Source organism: Cibotium barometz, chromosome 12 (genome assembly GCF_041138505.1).
Source record: "Cibotium barometz isolate CiBa-2024 chromosome 12, ASM4113850v1, whole genome shotgun sequence".
Lineage (NCBI taxonomy): Eukaryota > Viridiplantae > Streptophyta > Polypodiopsida > Cyatheales > Cibotiaceae > Cibotium > Cibotium barometz.
Genome location: NC_141057.1, coordinates 16,214,693 through 16,227,528, shown reverse-complemented (window position 1 = coordinate 16,227,528; position 12,836 = coordinate 16,214,693). Strand labels below are relative to the sequence as shown.

The 12,836-nt window shown below is 39.5% G+C and overlaps 1 protein-coding gene across 4 annotated transcripts in view; it reads right to left on the bottom strand.

Moving 5' to 3' along the window:
• The window catches only part of LOC147633126 (wall-associated receptor kinase-like 20), a 33,261-nt gene extending 21,053 nt beyond the window's left edge, over positions 1-12,208 (bottom strand). For 2 of the 4 annotated variants that reach the window (XR_015267084.1, XM_086806137.1), the window contains exons 1-11: positions 12,014-12,208; positions 11,506-11,641; positions 10,807-10,950; positions 10,417-10,488; positions 9,970-10,041; positions 5,914-5,985; positions 5,560-5,631; positions 5,048-5,122; positions 4,733-4,804; positions 4,534-4,608; positions 4,393-4,449 (exon numbers count right to left, since the gene is read on the bottom strand). Coding sequence is in view for 3 of the 4 variants with exons in the window: in XM_086806137.1 (XP_086662263.1) it covers positions 4,393-4,449; positions 4,534-4,608; positions 4,733-4,804; positions 5,048-5,122; positions 5,560-5,631; positions 5,914-5,985; positions 9,970-10,041; positions 10,417-10,488; positions 10,807-10,950; positions 11,506-11,641; positions 12,014-12,104 (938 nt within the window). In the remaining variant the exon portion in view is untranslated. The remainder of the gene's footprint in view (positions 1-4,392; positions 4,450-4,533; positions 4,609-4,732; positions 4,805-5,047; positions 5,123-5,559; positions 5,632-5,913; positions 5,986-9,969; positions 10,042-10,416; positions 10,489-10,806; positions 10,951-11,505; positions 11,642-12,013) is intronic. The other 2 variants (XM_086806138.1, XM_086806139.1) reach the window with 2 other exon arrangements.
• Between the last annotated feature and the right edge of the window lie 628 nt (positions 12,209-12,836).

The window sequence follows — 12,836 nt, the reverse complement described above, 5'->3', positions numbered from 1 at the left end:
GGGGTTGGGGGGGGGATTCCGTCACTCTCCCGATGGCACCACCTATCATCGAGAGGAGAGGAAGGTATTCCTTCCTGAGGCCTGGGAAGCAAATTGTCACTGGGAGAGGATGGTATTCCTTCCTAAGGCCGGGGAAGCAAACTGTCACCGGGAAGCCGGACACACCAGCCAGAGGGTCAGACACAGGATTGAAGCTATGCTGCCAAAAGCAAAGAAGACCTGCACCGTATGCAATGCAATGGGCTCAGTTGCATGATTCAGCATGACGTCGTTGGTGAGTCGAACACCAAAGGTAGTATCCATGCCCCAGAGGGTGAATGTCTGTGATTTTTGCAGGCTCACCAATGAGGCTTGCCTGTAAAAGATCCCTGAGTTGTCCACGCGCAGGGTGGTTACCGACAATCTTGCAAGCCAGGGTGGAGGCCTCTAATGTTGCAACAATTGTGGTGAGAATCTGAAGGTCCCCTTCGGAAAAGGATATGCAAGCAACGATGGTCTCAATCGGGGATGATGGAGCGGCTGCCATGGAGTCCTAAGGGTGAAGACCAAAAAGAGCCAAGACTTGCTGAATAGAGGAACGCCCGGAATAACCTGAGAATCAACCTGCAAGGAAGGGGAAAAACGAGAAGAAAAAGAGGGGAAAAAAGGGAGGGGGAGGGGGGGCCGAAGGCGGGAGGTGGAGAGGAGGGGAGGCTGGAGAGGTAGGTGAGGGGGGGGGTGAAGGAGAGGGAGGGCTGGGGGGGAGCGTTAGCAGCAAGGGAAAGGGATGGGGGGTGGGGCAGGGGCAGGAGAAGGGGAGGCAGGCTGTGCAGGGGCAGCAGCGAAGGGGGGAGATGGAGCTGGCGGGGCAGGCGATGGGGGGGAAAGGAGAGATAGGGCTGGGGGGGAGCGGCGCAGGAGCAAAGGGCAGGCGGGAAAGGGGTGGAACTGGGGCAAAAAGGGCGTAGCAACGAGGGGGGAGGGGGCGCAGATAGGTGAAGAGAGGGGGAGGGGGATACTGTGGACACCCCCTTCATTGATGTATACCATTTTATACCCCCAGTATGGTACAGGATGGAGCTAGCTAGGTTGCATATCATGATTGTATACTCCATGCATATAGCTTTGCATTCTCCTAGTAGTAGAGCTCCATCCCCTTCACCACTCATTGTACTTATTGCACACCCAGATTCAGCTTTTTAGTTCAGTACTTTTTCATTTTGTTGGGATGATAGAGGATACCCCATACAAGTACACCGATTTGTCTCATAGGCCGAGTTCGGTCTTTTGGAAGACATTAATAAAATCTTTCTTTCTTTCTTTCTTCTCTCTCTCTCTCTCTCTCTCTCTCTCTCTCTCCTTGGCACAGTCGTGTGGGCTGGATTGCAAGAGGGCAGAAACGCATGATTGAGCAGGAAACAAACAGTCGCGTGGGCTTTTCTCTCTCTCTTGGAAGGAGACATGGGGCTGATTTTTATGGCCTGTTTTGGGTTATTGGCTGCAAGTTAACCTAGTTATGTTTCCCTGCATGGGAGCGATGCAAGCTCGCATGGCTGTGTGCTCATGGAGCAGATTGTTTTCTTCCTGCTTAAAAGGAACAGAGGGACCTACAATTATGGACATCTCTATGTTTCCAGATGTTTCATGAGGGAACATGTAACTAGATATATGCCGTTGTTGGCACTGTTGTTGAATGGTGCTGTGAATGGTTCTGTATGGAAACAGGACACAGGTTTCAAAGGGAAACAAGTTTAAGGGTTTCATGTGGAAACAGGTTTAAGGGTTTCATGTGGAAACAGGTCGTAGGTTTATCGAGGAAACATGTTTATGGTTCTCCAGGAGATAGGTCACATGCAAGCAGAAGGAACAGGAACGGACACATGTTTGGTACAGCCTTGCTACTGATTAGACAAGGGACAAGGAATCCATGACAGAGATGGATAGTACCCTTGGAAGGTAGAGAGGGTTGGTACATGTGTGTCGACTATATGGTATGCTGTGCTGTGATGCGAGTTCTCTTTTGAGAGACAGTTTGGGAGTCTTTGTTGTGATGCAGAAGCATTGGATGTGTCAGGTTGTGATGTTGTTCATAGGGTGAGAGGCTATGGATGGTTGTGGCAGCCCTAATCATGGGAGAAAGCTTCTGTATACAAGACTCATGTGAAAGAGTCTTTTGATGTGAACAATGGCTGGATTTCTTTGTGGATGCCGAGTGGATATGAAGCCATGATGCAGGGTCTTTGCAGGCTTTAGGAGTTCTACTGTGACGGTTGAGTTTCCAGCCTTATTGTAATCAAAGCTCTTATAATCAATTAAAGAAATACCGCAAGGGGCGCCACTGCGTTTTGGGGCCAATCGGTGTCCGTGTACTGTTTGCAGGAGCACTCTAGCTCCCCTTGTTTGTTTTCCTTTTCTTGGTTCTCAAAGGTGTCGAAGTGTTTTGTGTGCGAGTGTTTGTTTCACACCGCCCTTTGGTTTCGTCTAAAGACCAAGGCCAGTTTACAGAGGTGCAGCAAAGCAGGCTTTGCAGAAGGACATCTTTCATTCCACTCCACGAATCTGTGTCTCAACAAATTCAACCGGGTGGGGGGAAACCCATCTTTTCTCTGTAGCAAAGGTTCCATTATCTCTCGCTTACTCTCTCTCATTCTTTTTTAATACTCTCATTTTTACGTGTACGAATAAGTTTCCCATTTCATTGATCTATCATGTCATATACACTCATGATGGAATACCATAGGTATAGAAACTGTTGAAACACGGGGTTTTTTGGGCCATTTTGGCCGTTTCGAGGTCCCCAAAGGTCCTAGCCATTTCCACTTGGGAAATGGCATCCGTTCTCTTGTGAACCCTCCAATTTTAGGCTGATATTACCTTCTCTTTTATTCTTCTCCTTTCTTTTTGTCTCCCTTCGTTTAGTCTCCTATTTTCTTACATCTCCATGTGTTACTCCTCTCCCTTTTCTTCTTCCCCCTCCCCCTTATTTACATCTCCCTTGCTGATGTGGCATTTCGTGGTTTCAACCCCCTCCGATATATGGTTTCCGTTTCCATTTCACCGTTCCCATAACTAAATGAAATACATGTCCCTAAAATTTTGGGCAAGTGATGCTTCTGTTTCCGCTATGAAATTGTGATTTTGAGGAAAGGATTGGCTATGACCCTCTTGTCCGAGAAGTTTGTCTCTATCTGCCTGTATCTCTTTTAAGTTTAGGGCCACACATCTTTGATCCCCTTATACCTAATGACTTGACAGGGAGGATCAAATCCCACTTGGAACAAGCAGTAAAATCTCCCTTGACTTTCATGGTATGCTTGGCATTATTGGATGACATGCTTTTCCATCTCTATCTCATGCTTGTCTCACAACAGGCATGTGCCTAGCTTATGGTGTACTTGCATGGCATATCTATGACTCTTTCCGTCTCCATATGGAGTCCGTGTGATGAGACCATAAGCTGCCCCATTTAGATCAAGTACATGTGATAGGCTTATTTTTTAGGAACCATAGAGCAATTCTCTGTCACTGCAAGGAGCTGGTAATGGTACATGGCCATTCTAGACGCGAGAGTGTACAGCTTAATCCATGTCCTATGGATATATGTTTGCCAAATGTCATCTCCACTAAATATAGTTATTACTTATTGTGGTACTTGTAACTCATCTAAACTCGTTAAAATGGCCCTCTTATAAGCAAGCAAAGGTTAATGTGAAGAGCCATCGACTTTAGGTTTATGCATTACTCCATTACACTGTAGTGGTGGCACTGCATCGAGAGAGCCCATGTGAAGTCATCCACCTCGTAAAGCGAGAACCAGCAATCTTCTAGTCCATGTGAGACCAGGTGCATAGATGATGTGAAAGCAAGCCAAGGTAGGCCATTGACAGCCCTTTGGGGTGTTGTCTAGAAGTCACATTCTCAATATGCACATGACCATTGGACATGAGGCATTTGTGTGAACGGGGCAGAGTGCTAACTCTGCTAGAATGATATGGTTTGCAATAGATGGTTTACTGTGTATGAGAGCATCATGACATGCAGTCCCTGTTCTTGGTATCTCTTTTTGATTTTGTATAGAAGTGTGAGGTCTACTTCCCCAGACGGCTGCCCCATACATTGCTACATGTTTAACCAATGAGCCAAACAGGAGGCATTTGGGCTACACACTTGCTTCATGGGTGACACAGAGCATTCTCTCTCAGTCATGCTAATGGTGCAAATTTTTCCACTAAGTGGGCTGCTGTTGCAGGTTTCTTGGAAATGTAATCAAGAGTACATTGTATTTAAACATTTCTTCCTTGTTTGTTAATAGAAACCCGAAACAAAAAATCACACTAAATTGAGGCACTTTGTAAACAGCCAAGTACTGCTTTGAGCAGCTTCACAAACAAGAGTGTCCAATGCCGGACTTACGTGGTGGCATTAAATGAGGTTGGATCCGGTCCACTTAGGAAGTTGCATTTGTAATCCCTACAACCAGACATTGAGAGAAGCATGTTAGGTTTGGAACAAGATGTCCACAAATTGTTACTGAATATAAATGAATGCACTTACACTGTAGCATTGTTTTTCTGAAGCTGTGCCATCCAAGCTGGAACACTACCAGTGAGCTCATTATCACCCATTTTTCTGCGCGTGCACACAAAAAAATACACCCTCATGTTTCAAATAATCCTTGGTGCTCATGAAACAGGCTAGTTTCGACTGCACCAAAACTATGTCATGGGCCAAAAATTATAATCCATGTGCGTACACTTGCTGCAAGCTTTTCATGCCCTGCCAGCTATCTGGAATACCTCCTGTCAATCCATTACTATACAGCAGCCTGCATGTAACATTGTCACGTGGGAACCACAAGTCAAATGCAAAGATGATATTTTAAGGAAAATTTGGAGCTTTTTTTAAAGGGGTGTTAAAAGGAAAAGGAAAAGGAAGTAAGGATATCTTATGTTAGTTCAAAGATGTCCTTTCTGTGTAAGGAAGTGGTTGGGTCGATCTCACGAAGATGGACTAAACAAAAACAAAAGGTTTGGGGGAACGGTGTTGTGTGGCTTTGATTGATACATACAGTCTCTGCAATTTGGTGAAGTTTCCTCCCCACTCTGATGGAAGAGGTCCAACAAGCTTTCCATTGTGTAAGTTCCTGCAAGAGGCTAGTAGTCGTCATCAGCTGTATCCAAACCAATACCATTGATTTGCTTTGTTGTCTTAAAAAGCATTAAGCATTTGGCACCAGTGACAACAACACACACACACACACACACACACACACCCCTTCTTCCTTCCCTTCCCTAAGAAGAGTTATTAGTCAGTTTTGTCTAATGCACCTTTCTTTTTACTAAGGAAAGACGGGTAATCTTTAATTAAGACATTCTATTCATTTTGAATGTAAAACTGCATTTGCAATTCTTAGCTTGTGTTTGCAAGCTCGTTATTGATTTTTTTCATTCCTCTCACCACATGCTGGCCTTTACATAGATAGCACTGCACTGCTACTTACATGTATGTTTAGTTGACCCATATACCCCATTCCGGTGGCAAATCCATGTTTAGATCAAGTCCCCAAGCAGTGCTACTTACAAGTATGTTAAGTTGACCCATATACCCCATTCAGGTGGCAAATCCATGTTTAGATCAAGTCCCCAAGCAGTCCTGTAAGAGATTGAAATAGGTCACATGATATTTGACCAAGAAAATAACCAAATCCACATTAAAAAAACAATCACATCATTATCTGACTTGGCTTCTTTACTTTTGAAAACTCTACTTATTGTAAATCCACATTTAAAAAAACTAATACATTTGAAACAATCACATCATTATCTGACTTGGCTTTTGTACCTTTGAAAACTCTACTTACTGTAAATCCACATTTAAAAAAACTAATACATTTGAAAGACAAGTTTAAAGCAAAGCCTATGAACATGAGCTTACAAGATAGTCAAATGAGGAAGGGATGAGAGGCTTTCTGGCAATGGTCCTGATAATGAGCTATTTCCCAGCCACCTGCAAGGAACAGAGAGTGGTAAGAACAAGCATATATTCCCATTTATTTTGTCCAAAATTTAAAAAGTTGTTTGTGTGTTACAATGGTTAGCGTCATTGAAAGCATGACTTTCAACACTATGAAAAAAATGGCTTCCAAACCCTTTTCATCCTTCCTTTGGTTTATTTCCTCTATTGTTTTGACCCTTGGCACACATACATACATGACCCACCAAGACAAGGATGGTGTATCGACCCTAGGCACACATGCACACTCATGCTCATGACCCACCACGACAAGGATGGTGTAGTTGGACATGGTCCCTCAAAGGAGTGCATGTTGTTATCTTGGTCCTTACACAAATATGGCCTAATTTGAGTAAAACATATGCATAATGGAAAGGGTCATTTTGTGTGTCCATGGCCCTTCCATTTGATCAACATTCAATCATATATAAGCACCCTTATGCTGATATCATACGGACATGATGTTTATGCACCCATAAAGAATTGTCTAACATAGGATCACACCAAAAACATTGTTAGCATGCTTGAAATCTGGCTATGGCTACTACTAGGGCTAAAATAGTGGCCTTCTTTTGCAACCCTATTTTCTAAGAGGCCTTCTGTGGAAGGTTTCAAGGGCTTTGATGACCTTTGAAGGCTTCAAGTTTCAGCATTGATAGTATCAGAAACCAATCTTGAAGTGGCTTTGGATGGATGGAGCTGCACATGTCTCATAGAACTTGCATACTTTACTTCTTGAAACATAAAAGAGTCATTATCATTCAATACAATATCGAAGGTTAAGATTGAGAGTTAATTTGGAAAACTGTTTGTTCACATTCTCTCACTTGTTTATCTTGTGTTTATCATCCATGTAAAAGTTACGTCTTGATCAAGGAAACATGAAAAAATTAAAAACCCAAGTAAAAGTTGCCTCTTGATCAAGGGAATATGACAAAATGAAAAACCCATGGTGAGATGTCTACTTGAGTATTTTATGGTTATAACTATGACATTTTAAATTAACTTTTTCTTTAAAAAATGGTGTCAAAGTTTGAACCAACGCCCAAAAAAAAAAACATTTTCACCAGCTAATCAAAATTGAGAGCTATTTACCTTTGCTAGATTTTTCTTCAAAGGTTGATAAGGTAAGTAGCCCTCCTTCAACATAAGGAGAGCTATTTACCTTTACCTACCAGCCAAAATAAGAAGAGCTAGCAATTTCTTCAACAATGAGTGTTTTATTCCTCAGTTTACAAAAAAGCTATTGGTATGTAAGACTTCAAGTGTTTCATAGATGTAACTTGCACCCTTCTTCTTGTAGGTTGTAGCCATGTCTCCCAAAAAAAAAACAACCAATCCTATGTTGCAAAAAGGTCCTAGCCATCAAGAAAAAGATACTTGTTTGTAGTTAGGCAAGGTTTTATATAAAACTTGGGGAGCTTATTTTAATTTTGCTTAAAAGAAGGAAATATACTTTGCATATGTTTTTTTTTGGGCCAAAATCTCAAGCAATGACAATAATTTGAGCTCTACATTTTAGGTGATAATGAAAGCTTATTGTATAATAATAATGTTATGATTCATTTAAGGTGGATTTTCTAGCAAATCAATGGACTATGACATAAATCATTACATTCAAATATTTTGTGTGGGTGCACACGTGCATGCACATGTGTTGGAGGGGGGTGGGCTTTCATGGAAGAAATTGACATGTTAGGTGGGAGTACATAGGATCTCAAACCTCTAAATGGTAACCCACTATACATGAGCAAAGTGGGTATGGGTAAATGTGTGCGTGCGTGTGTGTGTGTGTGTGTGTGTGTGTGTGAGAGAGAGAGAGAGAGAGAGAGATTGTCTTTTTTTCTACTTTCTTTATTTCTACATGCTTCCACTAGTATGGAGGTCTTTTTTCTAAACACTCAATAGAGCCATAACATCAAATTTCCTTCATATTAATATACTAGAATGTATGTGTTTAGTTTGAATGGACTTTTTGGAAAGTATCTCATTTACACACAAGGTGTGTTTCGAATGTCGTTATGATTAATAGCCCTTTTTTGTTAAAAAGAAGCAAATATGCATGTTTGTTCTCTCTTTTTTTCATTTTAGGTTAAATTTGCAAGCAATTGGGATAATTGAGCTCCAAATTTTAGTTAAGATTTTGTTGAAAGGAGATACCATTTAGAAGTGTAAGTGTGTGTTTTTTCTGGGGGAGGCGGTGCTTCAATGGAGAGGGATCAACTACAAAGTTTACAATGACACTATATGCTAGCAAGAGAGTATGGATGTATGTATGCATGTACATACGAGCGTATGCCACAAAACTAGAAGTCTTTCCATAGTATATAAAAGGTTTTGTGAATTAATTGCATAAGATTCGTTTGTTTTTACAATGCTCATCTCTCCATGATTCTTGCATCATGATGGATTTCCATGACATCCTCTATTACGACTCAAAATGTCAAGGAGTCTTGTGAGGTTTTTAGGGAAGAGTGAATATTGACTACACTTGGAAGAATAGATGACTAGACATTTTTTTCACAAGATTTCATGAAATAAAAGAATTGTGTAGCAAGGACCTTAATTTTAGTGGAAGATACAACATAATTGTTAAGTCTAAAATTTTAAGTAACAATTTGATGATATGGTACATTTACTACAATTAGACAATTTTGGTTAACTGCAAATTTGATAACCTTTTATAGGTCTATAATACATGCCAATCCTACTGTAAGTATTATGAGCTTGGACATGAGACTAGTGATTAGACTGATCATACACAATTCTTATAGTAGTGTGAATTGGATATTGGGCTATATAGTCAAGATTGTGGCTCATTTATAAGACAGTTCATGTGTGGAACTCTACCTTGGAAGAGGGACCCAGCTTGTGGTTAGCGCATTGGGCAATCGTACTAGTGACAATTGTGAGGACAACTGGGGATGTGTGGCATGGGATGTGCATGCCTTGAGGATGCGGTTATGAAACACATATGCCTTGGGGGTGCGTGGTATGGGACGTACATGCCTTGAGGATGCATGGGATGCACATGTCTTGAGAGTGCATGGGTTGTATTGGTCTCTGCCTATAGAGTGGCGTATTATTGTGTATGGTCTAGACTCAGGGTGTTCACTTAAAAATATGTAAGTCTACTACGTGCGATCATTAGGAGGGGTTTTTTAACCAAGATTTTGAGAAAAATGTACGGAAAACTACTTACATAAGGGGGTTTTAAATGGTATTTTGAACAAAAACCCATAAGTTTATAAAGAAAATTCACATAAAATTAAAATTTTTAATACCCTTTGGATGCACATTATATGTAGGTCTTTCTAAAAGTACACCCCTCCAAGGGTTTGGAGCCTATGGGGTTGGGTAGCAGCCGAACACTTCTATGTTCTTGTGAGTGTTCGTGTACTTATATGCAATGATAATTGTAGTGCTTCAGATGTGCTTCTTATACTTTCTTTTGTGAATATCAGTCTTTGGTAACGAACACACATGTTAGTACTCATAAACGTTTAGATTACCTTATTTCTATTAAATAAAATTATAATTTTATATTAAGCTTATAATCTTTAATTTATGCTTTTTTGGGATATTATTTAAAATTTTATGTAATGATTAGACTCAAATTAGAAAATACTTTTTAAAGATTTTATGGTTATATCACATTAAAGAAATAAAAAAAGTAGATGTCAACTTCACAATTTTATTTTTATCACACCTGATTTATATACAAGAAATCATTAGTTTGAGAATACATATCTTTTTTGTGTATTTTATTTTGCTTCAATATAGAAACTAATTGTGACTCATCATTTCGATGTAAAGGCTATGTTTATGATGCATGCTAGGTTGTTACATTAATAATATTTACTAGGATAAAGTTTCTTTCTAATGATAAAATACTTGTATGTAGCACTTTAAAAAGAAATAGAAGTTGAGATGATAATCATATGGCAAAAATAAAAAGATATGACAGAAGCTACTTACAGTTGCTCAAGATTTTGTAGGTTTGAGATTTGGTTTGGAAGAGTGCCGGTGAAGAAATTGTTGTCAATATGCCTACAAATTAAAATGTTACAGAAAACACAATATAGTTAACTACTTTTAGAAAAATCATATACATAGGGTGTGTGTGTGCATATGTATTGATGTGCACTTGCACATGTGCTTGTATGCATTTTTGAAGTATTTATTGTGTTTCTTATTTGATTGTGCATATGCATTGTAAATTGACTGACACAATATCAAATTATCTTCTAAGGGTAATTTTTTTTAGTCTTCTAGACATCACAGTTATTACAAAATGGAAACTTAAAAATATGATGTACTAAACTCTCTTACTAATATTGCAGAATGTGGTCAATTCTTAGCATACTTCTCCACAAAATGTAAATACAATAAAGTAAAGAGAAAGGGTGGGTAGAATAAACTTACAGATCAACAAGGTTTGTTAATGTGAGTAAAGATTGTGGAAATGCTTCTTGAATTGCATTTGAGGTCAAATTCCTACAATGAAGCACACAATTAAATGCAAGTAAATCATAATTAAACAGAATATCTGACAACATCAACCAAATTGTCAGTGAGACGCTTGACAACAACAACTTTCATGTATGAAAATTTAGAATGGTCGTATAGAAAGAGTGTGTGTAATAAGTATGTGCGTGCTTGCATGGATAACTTGACGATGAAGGTAATGACAAAAGCGTTTCTCTGTTCGAGTCTTAGATTGAGCTCACTCGCTTATGAGCTCAACTAGAAAATCGAAAAACAAAAAAACATGCATAACTTAATCGTGTTGACAAGATGAAGGTAAGCACTCACAAGTCATGCAGAAGAGTTAACTGATCAAATGCTGGCAGGGGGCTCTTCAAGTTGTTGTCAGACAAATCCAAAGACTGTAAACTCCTCAGATTCGTGAATGCGTCGGAGGGCAATGCCCCTTGTAAACCAAAGTTGGACAAGTTTCTGTGCACACGCCAACGAGCTCTAATTCCCACTCAACAGTATAATTACACGATTAATTAAAAAATGTGCCCACTAAACAATATGATTATAAGATTGGGTAGTTAATATCATGATCCAGCGATACGTAATTGTTGTCTTTCCAAAGAATCTGCCCGCTAAACATGATTAAACGATTGGTTAGTTAAGGCTTGCCATTAAGGATTGAAGAAACGAAGTAGTCAAATTTTGTTAAGTGCGCTGCAGTACATAAGTATACTTATAATCATAATTTATTATAAGTATAATTGACTGTAATCATAATCAAGCTAGTTAAGTCATATGTTTTTGCGTATAGCTACACCATTAGTCCCATATGATTGTAATTTATTATAAGTATAATTGATTGTAATCATAATTAAGCTAATTAAGTCATATGTGTTTGCGTAAAGCTACACCATTAGTCCAATTAATCAACAGATAGCTGGGCATATGACCTATTAGGTGAGCTAGTCTGCGAGGACTCTAAACACTGGGGATTAGTGGAGAAAGGAGTGGGAATTAGTTGAAGAAGCTTACAATTTGGTGACATTTAAGTGGAAATCGCAGATTACTCCTGGCCACTTATCAGTGCAAGGGGAAGAAGAGTCATTCCATGAGGAGAGGTTGGAGTTTGATGATCCAACTGCCTTTTTGATAGCCAGTAAAGCTGCAGCTGTTTTGGATTTAAAAAAAATCACACAACCTTCTAATCAATAGAGATTAAGATTTAATCATAAAAACTTAGCTCCTCATAATCTCCTTTGCTGCTTCATTAGATCCCAAGTACTTCTAAACTTAATGCAGTAGCGTAGCTTATTATCAGCATCTAACTATGGTGATTAATTAGATTCAAGCTTCCTACCTTAACTACTAACTTAAACTGCCAATTGATTAGATTCAAGTGAACCTGCAGCTGATAAGCTTCTCAATTACTGAATCTAAACATGCCCACTGCTTAGATTCGAGGGGCCTTAATCTTGCAATTATGTAATAAACGTTTTACATTAAACGATGAAAGACTGCATAGATTTCAAGAGTCCATCACCTTGACCATCACTTTGAGCTTGACAGACAGAGAGAAGCTGCAGGATGGTGAGGAGAGCTAATCCCACAGAAATTACGCTCCCAAACACCATGATTAGATGGAGATTATTGTCACGATTTGGTGTAGGTGGTGAAGAGGACGCTAATCAAGCATGGAGCGAATCTAAAAATCAGCTAGTTAATGGGCTAATCTCTAAATAACACACACACACGCACACACACGCACACTCTCTCTCTATGAGGTTGACCCATCGCTGCCTATTTACACCTGTCCTAATCGTGTGTACAAGTTGCCTCATCTTCGCTTTCACATTCTTCTCCTCCCTTATCTTTAGGGTTTCATAATTAGAAAAGTCAAATCTTCATTAACACATTTCATATCCCCCATTAATTATGAGCTTTAAGAAACGCAATGCCACATTAAGAGGTCAATGCTCTATTATCAAATTCAATTTTCCTCTTAAGACTTAGGATGTGACAACAATAAGAGTCAATATATATACATTGACAATAAGAGTCAATATATATATATATATATATATATATATATTGGTTGCTTGTTGACGGAGTTAGCCCGTTTTTGGGCATTCTTGTCGTAAAATACAGGCACTTATTTTGAGTGACCGTAGAAAAATAAGGTAAATTGTGGAAAAAAAAACAGGCATTATTTCTACGAAACCCGTCGTTTTGAAGGGTGACCCAACACGTCAAAAATCATGAGTGACCGTAAAAAAATAAGGTAAATTGTGAAAAAAACAGGCATTATTTCTACTAAACCCGTCGTCTTGAAGGCTGACCCAACCCGTCAAAATTCATCCGTACAC